This window comes from Malus sylvestris, chromosome 5 (assembly GCF_916048215.2).
Source record: "Malus sylvestris chromosome 5, drMalSylv7.2, whole genome shotgun sequence".
Classification (NCBI taxonomy): domain Eukaryota; kingdom Viridiplantae; phylum Streptophyta; class Magnoliopsida; order Rosales; family Rosaceae; genus Malus; species Malus sylvestris.
In genome coordinates, this window is record NC_062264.1 from 41,332,288 (window position 1) to 41,355,011 (window position 22,724).

The 22,724-nt window shown below is 39.6% G+C and overlaps 1 protein-coding gene and 1 pseudogene across 1 annotated transcript; one reads left to right on the forward strand and one right to left on the reverse strand.

The window, feature by feature from the left end:
- The first annotated feature begins 4 nt into the window (after nucleotides 1–4).
- On the forward strand, nucleotides 5–3,949 carry LOC126623896 (SH3 domain-containing protein 3-like). The gene is made up of 10 exons (XM_050292875.1): nucleotides 5–287; nucleotides 1,095–1,217; nucleotides 1,390–1,459; nucleotides 1,628–1,773; nucleotides 2,299–2,400; nucleotides 2,479–2,676; nucleotides 2,762–2,824; nucleotides 2,912–3,001; nucleotides 3,370–3,444; nucleotides 3,610–3,949. Exons 1-10 carry the CDS (start codon nucleotides 228–230, stop codon nucleotides 3,727–3,729), a joined length of 1,047 nt encoding a protein of 348 aa, XP_050148832.1. The 5' UTR covers nucleotides 5–227; the 3' UTR covers nucleotides 3,730–3,949.
- Nucleotides 3,910–21,635, reverse strand: LOC126623897 (ABC transporter B family member 9-like; annotated as a pseudogene).
- Nucleotides 21,636–22,724: the final 1,089 nt, after the last annotated feature.

Here is a 22,724-nt window from a genome sequence, read left to right on the forward strand (position 1 = left end):
AGAAAACAGAGCAGCACTTTTCACTTTCTTTATGTACTTCTCCGAACCCAACCCAGTCTCTGAAAAATTCTACTTCGATTTCAGAGTTGCAGATCCATAAACCTTCATATCCAAAATCTCACTCACTTCACCAACAATCCGTCGTCGTTTTGAGCTGGATCTCAGTTCTCTACTCTTCAAGGAAACAGAGCCTGAAGAGGAAGAGGGAGAAGAAGAAGAAGAAGAAGATGGATGCTATAAGGAAGCAAGCCAGTAAGCTCCGAGAGCAGGTCGCCAAGCAGCAGCAGGTGATTTACGAACAACCCATTTCTTTGTTTTTTGATTTTCTCGTTCTCGTTCTCGTTCTTTTTTATTTTTTGAAGTAAAGTTTTAAGCTTGCTGGTTCACTGTTTGGTTACTGAGAAAATGCGGCGGTGGATTTCCTGCTTTGTGCTTGTGTTGATTTTCTAAATAATGAATTGGGTTGTAAATTTGAAGTGATTTCAGTGAACCCAGTTCGTTATTCGATCGAAAATTTTACTGTTGTTGATTTCTTGAGAGAAGAATGGAGCTAGTTAATTGAATTAAGCAAATTCTGTTCATTTCGATTTGAATCCTCAATCCGGATCACCTAAATCTGAAAATTTGTTCCTTTTCTGTAATCTGTATAGAACCAGTGAGCAAATATAGTTTGAATTCGCTGTATTTGTTTGTATCGAATTTCTTGGCGAAGGGGAAGATTGAATTCATTGTTTTTCAAATGAACCCGAATTCGGTAATTATCTGTACACTTTGTTGACAAAATTCAGTAGTGGTCGATGATTTTTGATAGCACACTTTATGCAATATATAGCAAACACCACCCTTGGACAAGTGTAGAAAATAGCACACTTTATGCGTTCGATGATAGTAGAGACAGGTGTAGAAAATACCACCCTCGGATTGCTAACTTAAATTATATAAGTTCATATAGCACTCCATTATGGTTCTTCTGCGACTCCGTTCTTTTGATTTATCAACTTTTTTTAGCTTGTTAGAAATATTCATCCATTGATTAGTTGCTATTGTTTCTGTCCCACCAATTTGATGTTGTAATTTTGTTTTCAAATTTTCAGGCTGTGATAAAACAGTTCAGTGGGACTGGTTATGAAAGCTCAGATGTAATGGTAATAGATGAGGTTGAGATGCAGAGACATCAGCAGCTAGAGAAACTGTACAGGTCCACTCGTGCAGGAAAGGTATATTTTAAATGTGACCAACAGCCATTTTGAAATTATACATTAACTTAAAACGATATATTCTTTCTGTCTTCGTTAAAAAAAAGCAAAGCACTCCTGTCGTGCTTTTCTAAGATGTTTAATATCTTTAAGGTTGGTGCCAGAAACTGATTTTCGCTGTATTTATTCTCAGGATTTTCAGAAAGAAGTTGTTAAAGCAGCAGAAGCATTCACAGCCATAGGGTATAAGCATATTGAAGCAGGTAGAAATTTGTTATTCGTTATCGGTGACATTGGATTTCTATGGGGAAATGTGTATTGGAGTGAATAACCTTAGCCTATGAAATTAGTTTCATAACTTCACTTAGTAAATGGAACCCATATGCCTTTGTAGTTGCACTTATTACTTGTAAACTTTTCGTGGTAGCCAGGAACCAAGTTGTCTGAGGACTGTAGCAGATATGGTGCGGAAAACACCAGTGACAAGATTTTAGCTAAGGGTGCATCTATATATGGTGATGCTCGTAAGCATGTAGAAAAGGAACAAGAAGACTTGAATAAGCTGTTATCTTCACAGGTTGACTTCTGAATATAGTTTTATATATGTTGTGCTTATGACATCATCATTGGGTTGTTTCTATCATTTGTTGTAATTCGTAAACAGTTCTTAAAGAATTAGTTACATTGTTGGATACATGATTCATCCATACACAGGCATGCTTGCACATACAACATTTTTATATAACTTTTTGGATGACAAAAGTCTTCTGTATTTTTGACGATTATTTCTCAACCATGGTTGCATTTTAGTCATCACTGGAGTATTGTAGCCATTTTGTGCTGTGATGCAGGACATGAATTCTTTCATGGATATTTTTTGAAGTATACATGTTTGTGGATTAGAATTATATTTTAGAATGGTATTGATTGAAGTATATTACACTTACCATTGAAGCTTTTGAGTAGCTTGCAACTTTAGATGGATGTTTTATACAATTAAATTTGTATACGTCGACTTCATTTTTTAAGATTGTAATTATAATAATATTATTATGAGTGAATTAAGATGGAGCGTGTAACTTATCCTTCACTGTTTTATTAGATTTTAGATCCGTTAAGAGCAATGATAGTTGGTGCTCCTTTGGAAGATGCTCGTCATCTAGCTCAACGTTATAGTCGAATGAGACAGGAAGCAGAGACACAGGTAAAATACGTTCCTATCTTATCATGCTTGATTTATTTGCCTTTTGCCAGCATATTAGTGACCTTAAGAAAACAACAGGCGGTTGAAGTTTCCAGAAGACAAGCACGAGTAAGAGAACTTCCAAATCCTGAAAATGTTGCAAAGCTGCAGGCAGCGGAAGCCAAGATGAAAGAATTAAAAGCAAACATGGCAGTTCTGGGTATTGAAGCTTCAGCTGCATTGGCTGCTGTGGAAGCACAGCAGCAAAGACTAACTTTCCAGAGGCTTGTTGCACTGGTAAGAACGCACATGATTTCAGATGATTAGTTTTTATGTTGAAATTTATAGTGATTCTACAGCTATATGCGTATGCACTGTTAAGGTTGAAGGAGAGAAGAATTATCATCTGAGAGTAGCTGCCATACTTGGTGAGGTTGAAGCTGAGGTCAGTTCCACTCAGGATTGTCTTTTAAAGAAAAGCATTTCCGATTTGATTATATATACTTATGTTATGGATTGGATTTTGTGGCAGTTGGTCTCAGAGAAACAACGGAAAGAGTCTGCTCCTCCTGTGATTCCACAAGAGAACGGCTCAGAGAAAACAATGTACTTCTTGGCTGAAGTATGCTACTTTTCTTATCCGGGATGCTGTATTTCTGATTGCTTAATCAAACTTAAAGTATTAAAAGAAACTTTATTTACCCTTTTATACAAAGATTAACACGGGAATACACAATAGGCTGCATATTGCAGGGGTCATATAATTGTAGAGAAAGTTAACAATTTAGGTTGGATAGAAAGAAGGGAGAGAGGAATTAACAGATAAGATAGTAAAAGATGAGATAAGTGTTCTTGGTTTTCTATTCTTAAAACTGTAGGCCTTAAATATCCAGTTTTGTGCCTGTTTTAGCCATTCTTGAACTGGCTCTATGACATATCATACTTCAAGTGCGTCAAAGATTCTGAACTTGTATGTTTTTACTCTTTCAGGCAACACATTCTTTCAGTGCTGCATCAGAGAAGGAACTAAGCTTGTCAGTAGGTGACTACGTTGTTGTGCGAAAGGTAATCTCCTCGACACCAGTCTTTAAAATGTTCATCAGCACACTGAAATATTGGTTGACATTTCGCTGCTCTGGATTAAACTCGCCAAATCTTAAGTTTTTCTTTGTTTGAATTAACGTGCCTAATGTTCTCTTGTTTGCTGTTCTGGAAAACTTTGTTATTCAGGTGAGTCCATCAGGATGGTCAGAAGGAGAGTGCAAAGGTAAAGGAGGATGGTTTCCGACAGCCTATGTGGAGAAACGCCAGCGGATTCCATCCAGCGATCTTGATGGTGAAGTTTACTGAGCCCTCCTCAACCATTCATCCCGGTAGTTTCCTTTGTAGGACTCTCGTCATGTACACAATAACAAAAGATTGTCTAGACATGATGTTTGGTTTTCTCATGTGCTCGTTTGGTGTCGTCCCATGATGTACTCAGGACGTGCGTGTGCATATTGTTTCGTACAAATTTTCCAGACAGAATGCTACATAAATATGTAATTTAATTGATTCCCCTTCATCAAAATTGCTCATCGTTTCAAAAAGGAGAGAATTGGTGCTTGTCAGTCCTAAACTCAAAACTCAAAACTAAAATGTGTGCCTCAGGTCTGTGATACCGAAAATTTACTCGAATTCTGCTTGTCCAACTTCTTTATGTGTTCGAGCTGGAATGAAGTGCCACCAAAGAAGCGTAAGCCCCGTCAGCGATATTCTTGAGGAAATCATGGCTTCCCTTCTCCGCAATCACGCCATTCTTCACCACCGCGATCGTGTCTGCTCCTTTGATCGTGCTAAGGCGGTGCGCGACTACAACGGTTGTTCTGTTCACCATAACCCTGTCCAATGCGTCTTGCACTTTGCGTTCGGACTCTGCATCCAGTGCGCTCGTAGCTTCATCAAGTAGAAGGATTTTCGGGTCCTTGAGTATAGCCCTCGCAATGGTGATTCTTTGCTTCTGACCTCCTGATAGCTGAACCCCTCGTTCGCCTACTGAGGTGTCGTAGCCTTGAGGCAATGAAGATATGACATTGTGCACGTTAGCTGCCGTGGTTGCTGCTATGATCTCTTCCTCGGTAACATCTCCTGGCTTGCCGTATGCAATGTTGGCACGAATGGACTCGTTGAAGAGAACTGGTTCTTGACCAACCAACCCTATCTGCTGCCTCAGCCAGTTTAGCTTGAACTTTTGGATTTCTACTCCGTCTAGCAGTACGCGACCTGAATCAGGATCATAGAATCTCTCTATGAGGGCTATTAGCGTCGACTTCCCGCTGCCACTCTCTCCAACCAAAGCAACAGTCTGCAGATGGAATTTTAAGCTAAGTATGCAATATATAACTCAAGGGAAGAGATTTCCGCACACCCTGTTTACTTTTTTGCCTTGATTCTCCTTTGATTTATTCGATTCAAATTCCAAAACAGCGGTGTTGCAGAAACCAGTTCTCGTAACTCAAATGCAAATAAATAAAACAGACACTCTCAAAACAAACTGGTGGTGGTAATTACCCTTCCGGAGGGCATCTTCAAACAAAGGTCTCTGGATATCTGCACATCTGGGCGCGTAGGATACTTAAAGCTGACACGCTCAAGCTCGATTTCTCCAATTAAATGTGATGGTGTCATGCCTTCATCGCTGCTCGAGTCAATCTTAGGCTTGCTGTCGAGAATTTGAAATATCGAAGCTGCTGAGTCCTTGGCTTTGTTGAAGTCAGGAGCCATGCTAGTAGATTGTGAGACCCCCATTGCAGACATTGTTACAGCGAAGAAAACCTGTGAAAAAAAATGAATTGTTAAGAGTTAGAGCAGAACAGCAAAAGCACTTTGTCGATGAAGTTAAGGAGCAAATTAAGAACAAGAACAGTGAAAATCTCACCATGAATACTTGTTCAAATGTAGCTTGACCATGTTTCACAAGAATAGCTCCAATATAGAAAACCAACGCATTTGTGCAGAACATTATGAAGAACGAAAAGCCAAAACCGAAACCACTTACTACTCCTAACCGTACTCCTTGTTTCAAGGGACCCTCACACTTCTTCTCGTATGCCTCCATCACCTTCTTCTCAGAACAAAATGATGCAACTGTTCGGATGCTACCAATCGCATCGTTTGCCACTTGACTGGCTTCTTCATACATAAGCTGCAGATATTCAAAACGTTACAAGCACATTCAGCAAATTTTTTGTTCGAAAAAATATAAAAATCTCGGGCAAGACTCTCACCTTGGCATCTGCACTAAACCCTTTAAGAAATTTTGCCTGAAGTGTTCCTTGCAGAATCATCACCGGCGAAATGGCTAAAACTATCAGCGCCAGTTTCCAGTTAGCTGTGAAGCCTATAATGAACCCTGCCATGATTGTTGCTATATTCTGCACAATCAACGCTAAGGCGTCACCAACAAGACTCTTAATAACCGAAGCATCTGTAGATAACCTTGCACCAATGGTGCCGCTGAAAGAACACAAGATTTCAGTTAGAACTTAAAATAAGAGTTCAAAGCTCGCCAAAATTACCATTTCAATTAACATACCTTGAATTTTCAGGGTCATCAAACCAACTGACTTGCTGGTGCACAACCTTCTGGAATGACAAGGCACGAATTCTCTCTACCAATTTACCACCGGCGACTCCAAAAAAAAAATTCTGCACAGGAATCACCAACAGACCTGTGCAAGCTAAACCTACATAAACTAATGCCCATTTTCTGCAATCCTGCCTAAGCTCATTGGGTGGTTCGTAGAAAATTCTTATGGCTTTCGTGAGTAGTAAGCCAAAGATGGGGAAAATTACTCCATGCCCTGTTGCAGCAATGGATCCTAGCAGCAAAACTGGAAGCTCAGGTTTGTAAAGGGCTGCCAGCCTTCGGATTGAAACAGTTTTGCGCTCTTTGGGATCAACCTTAGGTCTGTCATGATCGCCCTCGTGTTCTACTTCACTCTCTTGTATATCAATTGGACCTGGAATGCCAAAGCCAATAGTGAATGAGTGCCGGCTACCTGGTGAGCCTCTGCTTATAGACCTCCTCATTGATAATATCTGGTTCCCACAGCTGAGCATAGTCCTATCTATATCTAAGCTGGTATCCACTCTATTTGGATCAGAGGTTTGTGTTTTGTTGTCCACTTTCGATCCTTCTTGCAAGCGGATTAGTTGGCTGTAAGCCCCTTCTGGATCTTTGGTCAACTCATCATGAGTCCCTATAACCAATCCAATGGAAACGTTAGCTTGAGGATCTCAAGTGTGTCAAAAATTGAGAATGATAGCATAGGCACGCGTGTTGTCCTTACCTTTTTCCACAATTTTGCCTCTGTGCACCACTGCTATGCAGTCAGCATTCCTAATAGTTTTCAACCGATGCGCAACAACTATGGTTGTGCAATTTGACATCAAGTTCACCAATGCATCTTGAACAATCTTTTCGGACTCAGCATCCAGCGCGCTTGTTGCTTCATCAAGAAGAAGAATTCTCGGGTTCTTTAGAATGGCTCTTGCAATTGCAATTCTCTGCTTTTGTCCACCGGATAGAGATGTCCCGTGCTCACCTACCATTGTGTCGATTCCCTGTAAAGAAACGCAGGATTTCATATTACAGATACCAATCTCCGAAAAAAAAATGTCAAAGCAGAATTTTTTAAGAACATGAAAACTTTAAAAAGTCGGTTTACCTGGGGTAGCTTATCAATGAATTTTGCAGCATTTGCAAGCTCAGTTGCTCTTCTAATCTCCTCATCAGTTGCATCATCCTTCCCATATGATATGTTCTCCCTTATAGTGGTGGTAAAGAGGTTTGGTTCCTCCTGACTAACCAGCCCGATCTTCTCCCTTATCGCTTTAAGCTGAAACTTCTTTAAGTCCACGCCATCTATAAGTACTTCACCGGCTTCTGGATCATAAAACCTTTCTACTAGCCCAATCACTGTCGACTTCCCGCTTCCACTCTCCCCGACCAAAGCGGTGGTTGTGCCACTTGGAACATATAATGAGAACCCACCAAAGATCGGTACGGCTGGTCTGGCAGGGTACCTGAAATACACGTCTTTGAGTTCGACATCACCTTTGACATATTCCAATAGAATTCCACTTGTGTCATAGGGATCGATAGTTGGATTTCGGCTGATGGTCTCAAACATTTTATATGCAGCAGCTTTCCCTGATGCAAATGCATTCAAAGACGGTGATGCCTGACCAAGTGACCTAATCCAACAAACCACAATCAAAATGTTTCAGAAAGTGAAAATGTCATCATCTTAATTCACAAAAAACATTATGAAAACTAGTTAAGCATGCACATTGAACATGGTTTTATACAATGCACAATATATCATGCCATTACCGAATCAGAAAACCAGTATATATACTTACTGTCCACCAATCATGAGTGCAAATATAACATTTATGACTTGGCCTCCATTGTATCCTCGCTTGATGATCAATTGGGCTCCATACCATACCGCAAGCGCGTATGAGCTGAAGATGACAAGCATTAATATTCCAAGTCCAAGCCCTGTGACTAGCCTTTGATGAACCATAGTATTGTAGGCAACTTTTAGCTTCTGGTTGTACTTTTCAATTGCTTGCTTCTCCCCAGTGAAAGATGCAACCTGAAACACATTTTTTTTGTTTTTCAAAAATCAATTGATTAAGATATCATGCAATTAGTTATGAACTCTGAAGAGTTAAATTAAGGAGGTTTAGCATCAAGGCCTTACTGTTCTAATGGAACCAACTGTTTGTTCTACTATATTGCCAGCTTCTGCATAAGCAGACTGTCCGCAAGACGACATTTTCGACATGATAATAGCCATGATTGCACCAGCAATGACAATAGCAGGAATGGTTGCTAGCAATACAACGGTGAGGCGCCACCCTTTGACAAAAGCAATCACAAAACCACCAAGAAAAGTTGAACAAAGTTGGATAAACTTCCCCACCTGCCACAAATTAACAAACCCCTCATTATATGTACATACATACATATGTGTGAAGTTGAAGACCAAATGAAACCATAAGACTTCTTCACAAACAAACCATTCAAAACTCCCTTCCATTGTCATAAGTACTTAAAAGTACCGTCTTGGAAAGAAAAATAAACCCGTGGACTCAACTATTATTACGCCATCGCACTACAGATGACGGGTTTTCCTCTAAAGTTTGTTTTTTTTAAAAATGTTTTCACTAACATTGTAAGGTGTCGACGGGAATGATAGGAGCATATTTATGCACCTTAGTTAGCTAGTTCTTATGCATCTTTGTTATGTTTTCTTCGTTAGAGTAGTCTTTTAAGCTACTTTCATGTGTTTTCAGGTTTAAAGGACATATTACATGAAATGATGCAAGTTGGAGCTTTTGGAGCAAAATATGAGCTTGGATTGAAAAGGACATGCTTGGAACACAAGGTTGGGATGGAATTGAAGAGTTGAAGATTTGAGGTTTCCTACTTGAAGTAGGAAAGCTAAGCCTAAAAGTTTCCATTTTGGGTTGATCTTTCCTAAATTGGAATTGGCAACCAAAGTTTCTAAAGTTGGAAGTTTCTATTCTTGGAGGTTTCCATTTTCGTGAATTTCTATTCTCGGCTTTGGGCTTTTGGATGACCCATCCTTACTTCTTGGACCTATGTCGCACCTAAACCCTAACCCTAGCCACTTAATCAGCCGCACCTAGGCCTTGTTCACATGCAAAAATCTGATTATTTACCCTAAGCCCATGCCGCACCTTTCCATCCTAGAAGCCCTATTTTACAAACCTTAACCCTAGCCCATTGTCTAACCTGATTTCTTTAGGGTTTAGGTGCCTATATATATGTGTTTTACATCCTTTGGCCGAACATCCACCCTCTACACAATTCAGAAATTCGTCCAACCTTATTTCCCCACCTTGCCGCAGCCATCATCACCCTTAGAACCCCTAGCCGCCACTCCTCCATACAAACCAGCCACTCCCCACTCCTTGCCGCAACCAGTCCACACCTCTAGCCACCATTATACACCTCCATACACCATCCATACCCCTTGCCGCACCACCATATCATCCTAACTCCATTCCTACACCAAAATCACATCCAAAATCACCCTAAACCCTCTCTGCCGCAGCAAGGAGAAGAAGAAAGAGGAGCTTGAAGTCAGAAATTCAAAGTGGAATTCTTGGGCGTTTTAGGTGTAATCTTTCTTATGTCTTCGATGTTTCAATTCAATAAACTTTGTGTTGTGAGTATGAGGAACTAAACCCCCTTAGTTGGGGGGTAATTCGAAACCATGTATATGCTTGCAATATGATTTGATTACATTCAGTTGTGGATTCAATTCGTTCATCTATTTGATTGATGACTTATTTGTGTATGTTGATTGAGAGTGCACGCTTAGTTTTCATGCATGAATATGATGCTAGATTATGAGGGAGTTTCACCTAATAGTTACAATCTTATAATCACAAGTAGTGAAGGTCGCTTGAAAACGATCACGTTGAATGAATTCTTAGCATAAGTTTCATGCAATTCATAGTAACGAATGCTTCGTCAATGCTTATGTTTTTCATAGAACTTAATGATTCTTGCTTGTTTCTCTATTATGCAATTCATGTAGGGAACTTGTAGGGAATGTTTTGGGTTGTCGTATGCAATCATCCAACTTAATAACTTGTGGAAAAACTAAGGATTAATTAGTGCAATTCACGGTTAATTTGGGGCGTTGAATATTTATAATTTATTGGAAGAACAACTGAAAATCGTTTTGTTTGCAAGTGTGACATGTGTGGAGAAGAACCTCCTAACTAGCCTTTTATCCATCCTTTTCATCCAAAAACGTTTTACAATCTGCTTAGTTTTAAGTTTCTGTTTTGTTTTCAATTTTCGTCCAAAACAAATCCCCCTTTATTTTGAAGTCTTAGATTAGTTAGAAAGTGTTTTGATTTGTGTTTCTAAGTGTTTTGATTCAAGTTTTCACCCAAATTCGTCCAAGTTCTTGTTAGGTTCTCAAAACTGCCCAGAAAGTGGTTTTTAGGCAGTTTTGAGTCATTAGGTTGCTGTTTTGAGTTTTAGGTTTGTTTAAGTGTTTTAACCTTTAGTTTTGCATTCTTTGAGTCTAGTTTAGTGTTTTAAACTTTGTTTTTGAGTTTTTAAGTCAGTTTCCAAGTGTTTAGCAATCCCTCCTAATCCCCGGTTTAGAACGATCCCTACTTACATCTTTGCTACAATTTGACAAAAAGAGGGTTTAATTTGTGTGCTTATCTATTTCGCATCAAATTTTTGGCGTCGTTGCCGGGGATTAGCAATTTTGCTAATCCCTTGGATTGTTTTTGTTTCTTTTATTTCACTTTGTTTCTGACTTTGTTTAAGTTTCTGACCTAATTTTGTTTCTTGTTTCTTAGGTACTAATGTATGACTAGAAGCTCTCAACCGATTCGTGCAAACATCTTGGATTTTGACGACGATTTTGAGAGGAAGTTAAGAAGAGCTAGAAACCAGCAAGAACACCATCCACCCAATTCCGAATCTGACCTTGAAGAAAACGTACAACAAGAGGAGGAGGAAGCCACGTCAGGGATATTTGAAGAAGTCCAAGGCATGGCCATGGACAATCGTACACTCAAGGAGCTTTCCGCCTCGGGTTTGGATAATGCCGCACCCTTGTGCATCCAATACCCCGTGGCTGCCCAAGGTAAGACAGACGAGTTTGAATTAAAGTCAAGTTTGCTTCATCATATTCCTAAATACCATGGCTTGTCCATGGAAGATCCTAACAAACATTTGAAAGAATTTGAAGTAGTTTGCTCTAGTACGACTCCCGTCAATGTTGACGGAAATATCTTGAAGATGAAGGCTTTTCCATTCTCTTTGATGGATAAAGCCAAGGATTGGTTATACGAGTTAGCTCCCGGCACTGTCACTTCTTGGGAGAGTATGAAGAGAGCGTTCTTGGAGAAGTTCTTTCCAACTTCTCGCATCACCCTCCTACGCAAAAAGATAAGCGGAATTCAGCAAGAAGAAGGTGAGTCTTTTCCTACATATTATGAACGATTTAAATCACTTGTTGCTTCTTGTCCACAGCATCAGATGAAGGAGGAATTGCTCTTGCAATATTTCTACGAGGGCCTCCTACCTCTAGAACGTCAAATGCTTGATGCTTCGGCGGGGGGAGCATTGGTGGATAAAACACCCATGGCTGCCAAGGTCTTGATTGCTAATAGAGCGTTGAACGCTCAACAGTACGAGGGTGTAGGCCAAAGAGGACCCTCACGGCACCAAGTACATGAGGTAAGTGCGACTTCCGATCTTCATTCACAATTGGCTAATCTTACTTTTATTGTTTCACAGATGGCCGAGGGAATGAAGATGCAAGGACATGTGGTATGTGGCGTATGTTCTATCCAAGGACATGTCTCCGAAAAATGTCCTCAACTCATCGAGAATGGCGGATGGGAGAGTGCGAATGCCATTGGGTTTCAAAGCCAAAATCAGTCAAGACACGATCCATACTCCAACACGTATAATCCGGGGTGGCGAGACCACCCAAATTTCAAGTGGAGGGATCCCCAACAACCTCAAAACCAAGGAGGCTTTAGGCAACAACCCCCGGGGTTCTTTCCCAAAACCTACGGCCCACCCCAAAATCAAGCCCAATCCGGCCCAAGTGCCTCAGGTACGTCTCTTGACAATGATGCACTTCTTAAGATACTAACTAAGTTATCTAATGGGCAGGAAGATCAAGCTAAGGCTATGCAAAACCAAGATAAAAGGGTGGATCAACTTGAGAAACAAATTGGGTAGATTGCCGAGTTTGTAGGTAAGTTTCGAGATCCCGGACAACTTCCTAGTGTCACCATTCCAAATCCGAAGGGAGGTTTCGAAAGTGCAAAAGCAATCACCCTAAGAAGTGGTAAGGAAGTTGGGGCAGGTCCTACATCAAAAACAGGTCATAACGAGGATGAAATTTTGCAAATGGAAGAGGAGGAATCAAGGTTGCCCACGGCAAAGGTGGTTCCACCTTTGCCGCAAGCTCCTAGCATCCCAAATCTGCCCAATTCGTCCCACAAAGGTAAGAATGTGTCCAATTCAGTTCATACTAATGTTTTCCCTTCAAATGTGCCTTTTCCTAGTAGGTTCATGCAAACGAAGAAAGAAGAGGCAGAAAAGGATATCCTTGAAACCTTTCGGAAAGTTCAAGTTAACATACCTTTGTTAGATGCAATCAAACAAGTTCCAAGGTATGCTAAGTTCTTGAAAGAGTTGTGTACTACTAGGAAGAGGATGTCGACTAAGGAAGTGGTAAAGGTAGGTGAGAATGTGTCCGCCATCTTGCAACGCAAACTACCTCCCAAATGCAAAGATCCAGGTAGCTTTAGCATTCCTTGTGTCATTGGGAACACTAGATTTGAATCTGCCATGCTTGATTTAGGTGCTTCTATAAATGTTATGCCATATTCCATTTATGCATCTATGAACTTAGGAGCGTTGAAAAATGATGGGGTAATAATACAATTGGCCGATAGATCTAACGCCTATCCAAAGGGAGTTTTGGAAGATGTTCTTGTGCAGGTTAATCATTTAGTTTTCCCGGCGGATTTCTATGTCCTTGAAATGGATGAATCGGACCATGCTCATTCGCTGCCCATTCTACTTGGAAGGCCATTCATGAAGACGGCCCGGACGAAGATTGACGTGTATAGTGGAACTTTGTCCATGGAATTCGATGGGGAAGTTGTTAATTTTAATCTTTCTGATTCCATTAAATACCCTAGTGAGGACCATTCATGCTTTTCTATTGATATAATTGACTCTTTAGCGCAGGGATATCTCAACGATTTGAATGACGATGCGCTTGAGAAAATCATTACACGAGGCATGGAACTCAAAACCAAGGGGGCAGATTCTAGTGTAACCCACGGCATACATGGACTAGGCCATGCCGTGCACCCTAGTGAAGAACTAATTGAAGTTGTGGCTGCCCTTGAGTCCTCACCTAAGCTTGATGGTAAGTATACTACCCGTGAGTCCATTCCCATTTCGACTAACAAATTGCTTCCATCCATAATTCAGGCACCTATCCTTGAACTCAAGCCTTTGCCAAGCCATTTGAAGTACATTTTTTTGGGAGAAAATGAAACACTACCTGCCATCATTTCCTCCTCCCTCACGGCACAAGAGGAGGAGAAATTGCTTCGAGTTTTGAAGGAGTTCAAATCTGCCCTAGGTTGGACATTGGCCGACATCAAAGGTATAAGCCCTACAACTTGTATGCATCACATATTTCTTGAGGAGGGGGCCAAACCAACTAGAGAGGCTCAACGCCGTCTTAACCCTCCAATGATGGAAGTAGTGAAGAAGGAGATCATAAAGCTTCTAGATTGTGGGGTTATCTATCCAATCTCGGATAGTAAGTGGGTTTCGCCCGTTCAATGCGTGCCAAAGAAATCCGGAGTGACGGTGGTAGCTAATGCCGAGAATGAGCTTGTCCCTCAACGTATTCAAACCGGTTGGAGGGTGTGCATTGACTATAGGAAGCTAAACACCACCACGAGGAAGGACCATTTCCCATTGCCGTTCATTGACCAAATGCTTGAGAGGTTAGCGGGTTATGCTTTTTATTGTTTTCTTGATGGTTATTCTGGTTATAATCAAATTGTCATTTCACCCGAGGACCAAGAAAAAACCACTTTTACATGCCCGTTAGGTACCTTTGCATATCGTCGCATGCCTTTTGGTTTATGTAATGCACCTGCTACATTTCAAAGATGCATGATGAGCATATTTTCTGATCACGTAGAAAAGATAATTGAAGTGTTTATGGATGATTTTAGCGTATTTGGTGATTCGTTTGATAGCTGCTTGCATAATCTAAGTTTGATCTTAAAACGTTGCGTTGAAACTAACCTTGTTCTTAATTGGGAAAAGTGTCATTTTATGGTTAAACAAGGCATCATTTTAGGTCATATAATCTCTGAAAAGGGTATTGAGGTTGATAAGTCGAAAATAGATCTTGTACGTCACTTACCCTCTCCGACTTCGGTTAGAGAGGTTCGTTCGTTTCTTGGCCATGCAGGATTTTATCGTAGGTTTATCAAAGATTTCTCGAAGATAGCACAACCTCTTTGCCGACTCCTACAGAAGGAAGTGGCGTTTGAATTCACCAAGGAGTGCACGGCATCATTCAACCAACTCAAGGAGTTGTTGACCACGGCACCCATCATTGTTCCACCGGATTGGAGTCTACCTTTCGAGCTCATGTGTGATGCGTCCGACTATGCTTTAGGAGCTGTTTTAGGACAAAGAAAGGACAAGAGGCCGCATGTCATTTACTACGCCTCCCGGACGTTGAACGATGCACAATTGAACTACTCCACTGCGGAAAAAGAACTCCTTGCCGTTGTCTTTGCTTTAGATAAATTTCGATCATATCTAATTGGAACTAAAGTAATTGTTTTCACTGATCATGCAGCTCCGAAGTACTTGCTCACCAAAAAGGAGGCCAAGCCACGGCTTATTCGATGGATATTGCTACTTCAAGAGTTCGACATAGAGATTCGGGACAAGAAGGGAAGTGAAAACGTGGTGGCTGACCACCTAAGCCGAATGGTGCATAATGAGGAGTCTTTGCCGATTTTGGAGACATTCCTCGATGAACAATTGCTGTCCATTAAGGTTAGTGCACCTTGGTATGCCGATATTGTTAATTTTTTGGTGTCAAAACGTATTCCAAGTGAGTTCACTAGGCACCAACGTGATAAACTTAGGCATGATGCACAGTTTTATGTGTGGGATGATCCGTACTTATGGAAATTTTACCCCGATCAGATTATACGTCGTTGTGTGCACGATTCTGAATGTCATTCAATTTTGAGTTTTTGTCACACATATGCATGTGGATGGCACTTTGGAACACAACGCACAGCGCTTAAGGTGTTACAATGTGGATTTTATTGGCCTAGTATTTTCAAAGATGCTAAAACTTTTTGCTTAACATGTGATAAATGCCAACGAATGGGTGGTATTAGTGCTAGGGACCAAATGCCGCAGGTTTCTATCCTAAATGTTGAAATTTTTGATGTTTGGGGTATTGATTTTATGGGTCCTTTTCCTTCTTCGTATGGTTTTACATATATTTTGCTTACGGTTGATTATGTGTCGAAGTGGGTGGAAGCAAAGGCCACCCGAACTAATGATTCTAAAGTGGTTGCAGATTTTATTAGAACTAACATTTTTGCGAGGTTCGGAATGCCACGAGTGATCATTAGTGACGGAGGGTCACACTTTTGCAATCGGACCATTGAAGCGTTATTGAGGAAATACAGTGTCACCCATAAGGTTTCTACACCTTACCATCCTCAAACGAATGGCCAAGCCGAGGTTTCCAACCGAGAGATCAAGCAAATACTTGAGAAGACCGTTGGGCCAACACGGAAGGATTGGAGCTTACGGTTAGATGATGCACTTTGGGCGTATCGTACGGCGTACAAAACCCCCATTGGGATGTCCCCCTTCCGACTTGTCTATGGCAAGGCGTGCCATCTTCCTGTTGAATTGGAGCACAAAGCACTTTGGGCCATCAAGAAGTTTAACATGAACCTCGAGGAAGCAGGAAGTCAAAGGAGATTGCAATTGAATGAGCTTGATGAGATACGGCACGAGGCGTACGATAATGCAAGCATTTACAAACAAAAGACCAAAGCTTTCCATGACAACATGATCCGTGGGAAATCATTCTCAATTGGGCAGAAAGTGCTATTGTTCAATTCCCGTTTACGTTTGTTTCCCGGTAAGTTACGTTCTAAGTGGATTGGACCGTTTGTTATTACTAACATATCTTCTTATGGTGCCATCCAGATTCAAAGTCTCAAAACAGGTCATGAATTCCAAGTGAACGGACACCGTTTGAAGCCATATTATGAGAACTTTGTTGAACAAACCGTGGATGATATTTCTTTGGGTGCCGTGGGCACAAATGGAGAATGAATGGGCTTTTCGTCCGGCTGTACGACGGTAAAGAAAGCGCTACTTGGGAGGCAACCCATGCAATTCAACAAAGGAAGACCAAGGACTTACTCCAATTCCAGATTTGCGTTCCTAAACTCTTCACTTTGTTATTTATTTCGAATCTGCCTATTTAGTTGTTTTAGTTGCTGTTTGTGTGTTTCTTTTTGTTTAGTGTGATTTTATGCTTGAAACATTGAGGACAATGTTTGATTTAAGTGTGGGGGGGGGGGGGGGTAACTAAGTGTTTTAGATGCAAATTCGTGGGATTTTATCACCCTTAACTTGGATACTTGTTCCTTGCTGTTTTTAAGTGTTTTTAAGCAGTTTTGATGTGTTTTAGTGTGTTTTGATGCAAAAATCCGAAAATCACATAAAAATTTGAAAAATTTGTTTTAAAAAATCCAAAAAGAGTTGTTTTTGTGTGTTTGTTGTGTCTTAGGGTACCTTCCAACACAATGACGAGGATTTGGTTTTTAATTGCATGACTGTTAAAGAGAGTGATTAACATGGATGAAAGTTTGATTTACTCTTTGTTTATGCTTGGTTGTGGTTATAACTTATGAATTCACATGCAATCATAAAAGAAAAAAAAATCAGTTTTTGTAACATGCTTGAAGGAAGGAACTCAAACTAACGCTACAACCTCGTGAGACTTGAGCCTAAACGTTTATTTGGAGAGTTAAAATCTGTGCATTCTTTGTTTTCTAAGTCGTTGCATGATCTCATTATTCCTTGCTTGGTTACTATTTAGAAGGCGTTTCATCATTTAGTTCCAAATGCTAGAACTCATGCCCATTTCATTCAAAGCATGTTATTGATTTGCATAACACATATTCAAGATGAAGTTGTGTAGTGACCACCACCTTAGCCAAAAAGCCATGAATCCCCTATGTCATTATGTTTTGTAGGTTTTAACCCCATTGAGCCTTGTTTAGCCTTTTCTTTGTTAACCCACATTAACCTCACCTAGCCTAGTTTAGGACCATCCATACCCTTGTTCTTAAAGCCTAGTAATGCATGATTCGAATTGAATTCCTTTTGATTTATGTTGGCAGAAAACAAGTGTGGGGGAAGTATTTCTTTTGGTGATTTTGTGTGCCATAGGCACGTGTGGAAAGAAAAGAAAAGAAAAGAAAAAAAAAAAATTCGTGGAAAAAGAAAAAATGAAGAAAAAGTGTGAAAAGTATGAAAAAAAAGAGTGAAAAGATGTGAAAAAGAGTTTCAAAGTATTGTTTGTTGAAGTAAGGGTCCAAAACAATGAATTCGGCCCTAAAGAGTTGTCTAAATCTTTCCCTTGTGTTTTAAAGTTAATTTCTGCAATCTAAGTGAATTCTAAGTCTCAATTTCATTACTTTGCTTACTATCGCTTGAAGAACGTTTGTTGTCCTTATCCTTTCCTTGTTAACCAACACCCCAAGCCCCATTACAACCCTTAACTTCTATCTTGAGTGTTATGTGTTTCAATTTGTGGAGTTTGAATTTGGTATGAGCATATGGTGTCACTGGTTCTCGCATCTAAGTAATAGCATTCCATTCATGAGATCATATCTAAACATGCTTCTTAAACTCTAGAAATTGCGTTCTTTGGGAAACATATATATGAGCGTTCGTTTTCATATCTACATCAATCTTCTCACATATGACTAGTATAGGGAGTGTAGTTAGAAAATCTGAGTGAAAATAGAGTGTGTATCTTGTAAGGAATTGAGGGAATTCTCTAAGGCATGTTACTACATTCAAAGCATTGTTTTAATTGATTACTTGTCAACTAGTAAGTAGTGGCTTTAATTAAGTATGTGCTTGTGTAAAGATGACTCAAATCTGTGGGGATTACAATCTTTAACATGTCATGTGCATTGGAAATCCCTGAGGCAAACGTTGGAAGGTTTAGGTTTTGTTTTGGTTAGTTGGTTTCGTTTTGTTTCCTTTCTTTTGTTTGTTTTGCTCGAGGACTAGCAAAAACTAAGTGTGGGGGAATTTGATAGGAGCATATTTATGCGCCTTAGTTAGCTAGTTCTTATGCATCTTTGTTATGTTTTCTTCGTTAGAGTAGTCTTTTAAGCTACTTTCATGTGTTTTCAGGTTTAAAGGACATATTACATGAAATGATGCAAGTTGGAGCTTTTGGAGCAAAATATGAGCTTTGATTGAAAAGGACATGCTTGGAACACAAGGTTGGGATGGAATTGAAGAGTTGAAGATTTGAGGTTTCCTACTTGAAGTAGGAAAGCTAAGCCTAAAAGTTTCCATTTTGGGTTGATCTTTCCTAAATTGGAATTGGCAACCAAAGTTTCTAAAGTTGGAAGTTTCTATTCTTGGAGGTTTCCATTTTCGTGAATTTCTATTCTCGGCTTTGGGCTTTTGGATGACCCATCCTTACTTCTTGGACCTATGTCGCACCTAAACCCTAACCCTAGCCACTTAATCAGCCGCACCTAGGCCTTGTTCACATGCAAAAATCTGATTATTTACCCTAAGCCCATGCCGCACCTTTCCATCCTAGAAGCCCTATTTTACAAACCTTAACCCTAGCCCATTGTCTAACCTGATTTCTTTAGGGTTTAGGTGCCTATATATATGTGTTTTACATCCTTTGGCCGAACATCCACCCTCTACACAATTCAGAAATTCGTCCAACCTTATTTCCCCACCTTGCCGCAGCCATCATCACCCTTAGAACCCCTAGCCGCCACTCCTCCATACAAACCAGCCACTCCCCACTCCTTGCCGCAACCAGTCCACACCTCTAGCCACCATTATACACCTCCATACACCATCCATACCCCTTGCCGCACCACCATATCATCCTAACTCCATTCCTACACCAAAATCACATCCAAAATCACCCTAAACCCTTTCTGCCGCAGCAAGGAGAAGAAGAAAGAGGAGCTTGGAGTTAGAAATTCAAAGTGGAATTCTTGGGCGTTTTAGGTGTAATCTTTCTTATGTCTTCGATGTTTCAATTCAATAAACTTTGTGTTGTGAGTATAAGGAACTAAACCCCCTTAGTTGGGGGGTAATTCGAAACCATGTATATGCTTGCAATATGATTTGATTACATTCAGTTGTGGATTCAATTCGTTCATCTATTTGATTGATGACTTATTTGTGTATGTTGATTGAGAGTGCACGCTTAGTTTTCATGCATGAATATGATGCTAGATTATGAGGGAGTTTCACCTAATAGTTACAATCTTATAATCACAAGTAGTGAAGGTCGCTTGAAAACGATCGCGTTGAATGAATTCTTAGCATAAGTTTCATGCAATTCATAGTAACGAATGCTTCGTCAATGCTTATGTTTTTCATAGAACTTAATGATTCTTGCTTGTTTCTCTATTATGCAATTCATGTAGGGAACTTGTAGGGAATGTTTTGGGTTGTCGTATGCAATCATCCAACTTAATAACTTGTGGAAAAACTAAGGATTAATTAGTGCAATTCACGGTTAATTTGGGGCGTTGAATATTTATAATTTATTGGAAGAACAACTGAAAATCGTTTTGTTTGCAAGTGTGACATGTGTGGAGAAGAACCTCCTAACTAGCCTTTTATCCATCCTTTTCACCCAAAAACGTTTTACAATCTGCTTAGTTTTAAGTTTCTGTTTTGTTTTCAATTTTCGTCCAAAACAAATCCCCCTTTATTTTGAAGTCTTAGATTAGTTAGAAAGTGTTTTGATTTGTGTTTCTAAGTGTTTTGATTCAAGTTTTCACCCAAATTCGTCCAAGTTCTTGTTAGGTTCTCAAAACTGCCCAAAAAGTGGTTTAGGCAGTTTTGAGTCATTAGGTTGCTGTTTTGAGTTTTAGGTTTGTTTAAGTGTTTTAACCTTTAGTTTTGCATTCTTTGAGTCTAGTTTAGTGTTTTAAACTTTGTTTTTGAGTTTTTAAGTCAGTTTCCAAGTGTTTAGCAATCCCTCCTAATCCCCGGTTTAGAACGATCCCTACTTACATCTTTGCTACAATTTGACAAAAAGAGGGTTTAATTTGTGTGCTTATCTATTTCGCATCAGGGAAACAAACTAACACTTTTCAGTATTAATTAGAAGTTAAGCCAAAAACAAGGTAGCTTAATTAGTAAGTTAATTACCTTTTCCCCCATGGCTGATTGAATAAGAATGGTGTCCCCAGACATCCTGCCAATGATCTCTCCAGTGCTAGTTTCAGTGTCAAAGAAGGCAATGTCCTGCCTTAGGATTGCCTTCATGTACTTGCCTCTTATTCTAGCGGCCTGCCTTTCTCCTGTCACCATCCAACATGCCACCTCTACAAATTCACAGAAACCCAATTAACAAAGTAAATAAATTTATGAGATAATGAAACCCAATTAACAAAGTAATTAAATTTATGAAATAATTAACAGAAATAAGAAGAAAAATAGAAGAAAATAATTTAGGATCATTGAGGCTTACGTAGAAGTGCTGCAGCTCCAGTGCCAATGGCCAAGGACAAAAATTGTAGAGACACCTGCAAAAAATGGTTCAGAAAAAAATGACTCGGAATGAAGTACATGCATGCGAAGTAACCCAGAAAAAGCGTTTTTTGGTTGAAAAACATATTTTTTGTTTTACGGTTAAAAAAAAAAGAAAAAAAAAAGAAAAAATGAAGATGGATAAAAGAATAGGGTTCTTCTGAAACTCTTCCAAGAAACGCAAGGAAAGCTGTAGACTCTTTGAATTCTAAAGGTTTTCGGTGTTTCTTAAAACCAGTTAGAGAAATAAATGTATAAGTTTCCAAGATTTCTTGATTAAATAGAGTCCATATAATTAACATGTTCGTTAAATGATCACATTACCATAACCAATCAAAGAACCCAGAAAACTCAGAAACCATGATCAAACAAAAAAGCCCAGAAAATTCAGAAACCAAAAATCTGTTGTATTCGGAAGAAAAGAAGAAATGAAAGCCAGAAAACCAAGAATCTTGACGTGCTTGTAAATTTGTAATCAAGAACATGAATACATGTAAGTATATGTATTTGTACCTTAGAGACCATGGGAACGATATGACCAGGATCGGTGGAACCAAAGGTGTTGATAAGATTGCCAAACACAAGAGTCATGACCGGCGGCGACAGTCCATTCCCCACGGCACATATCGTTCCAACGATCATCAACGCCACGTCCAAACGGTCTGCAAACGAGAAGAGCTTAAAGAAGGCGACTTCCTCCTTTTCTTGAACTGCTTTCGTACCCATTATTATTATTAACTTCTGCGTTTCCATCTCCTCCTCCTTTTCCTCCTTCCATGGCTGTTGCTCGCATTCGAAGAAGACGCTCTCTCTCACTCTCACTCTCACTCTCCTCTCTTTCTAGGGCTTTCTCTCTCTCTCTCTCTCTCTCTCTCTCTCTCTCTCTCTCTCTCTAGGGCTCTCTCTCTCCAGAGCAGATGATCGATCTCTTTTGTTGTTGTTTGATGAGTTGAATGGTGCAGGAAAACAAGTGAGATATCAACTCTTTTGGTATGGTGTGAGATGGAAATGGAAGAGGAGTTTGTGTACAACTTCGACAAGTAGTGGTTGGTTAGAGAAGTATTCGGCGTTTGGCTGCAACATATATTTCATCAGAGTCCTACTAATCAGCTATTACGTTGAGTTATCGCAAGTCCTACTTACTAATCAGCTACTACGTTGAGTTATCGCAAGTCCTACTTACTAATCAGCTACTACGTTGAGTTATCGCATCCTCACTGTATGGCTACTTGGTGAGAAAGAAAAGGCCGGAGAGTGGCGAGAAAGAAAAGGCCGGAGAGTGGTGAGAAAGAAAAGGCCGGAAGAAAGGGACGGAATGCATGCATGGAAAAGCAACAGAAAAGTATCTGCCTTTGATAAATGTTACCAGATAATGAGAAATCTGCGTTATTAATTTGAGAAAACTTCATTTTAATCCCTAAATAATATTGCTTTTTCAATAATACCGTATGTAAGATTAAAAACTAAAAATAGTCCTCCATGTCAGATTATAGTATTCCATGTCACATTTAATCATTTTTAATAAATTTATTGCATTTTTAGTTTCCCTATTTACCCTTAGTACTCTCTTAAAACCAATTAGAGAAACAAATATATAATTAATTTTTCAAGAATGCTTAATTAACTAGATCCATAATTAACATGTTTGTTATAACATAAATCTCCATGTGTTATTCCAATCAAAGAACCCAAAAAACTCAGAAACCATGATCAAACAAAAAAAGCCATAAAACTTACAAACCAAAAATCTCGTTGTATTCGGAAGAAAGAAGAAAAAAGGGGCTTTTAGATGCCAAATTGACAATGAATCCAGAGATAAATGAAAAAAAAATACAGATTGAGAAAATAGAATGTGAAATCACAACTT

What these genes read in the sequence shown, in the direction of transcription:
- LOC126623896 (XM_050292875.1), top strand. Translation starts at nt 228, where the DNA reads ATGGATGCTATAAGGAAGCAAGCCAGTAAGCTCCGAGAGCAGGTCGCC. An exon ending in TTGGTGAGGTTGAAGCTGAG is followed by an intron (nt 2,825 to 2,911) that starts GTCAGTTCCACT and finishes ATTTTGTGGCAG; the next exon opens with TTGGTCTCAGAGAAACAACG. An exon ending in ACTACGTTGTTGTGCGAAAG is followed by an intron (nt 3,445 to 3,609) that starts GTAATCTCCTCG and finishes TTTGTTATTCAG; the next exon opens with GTGAGTCCATCAGGATGGTC.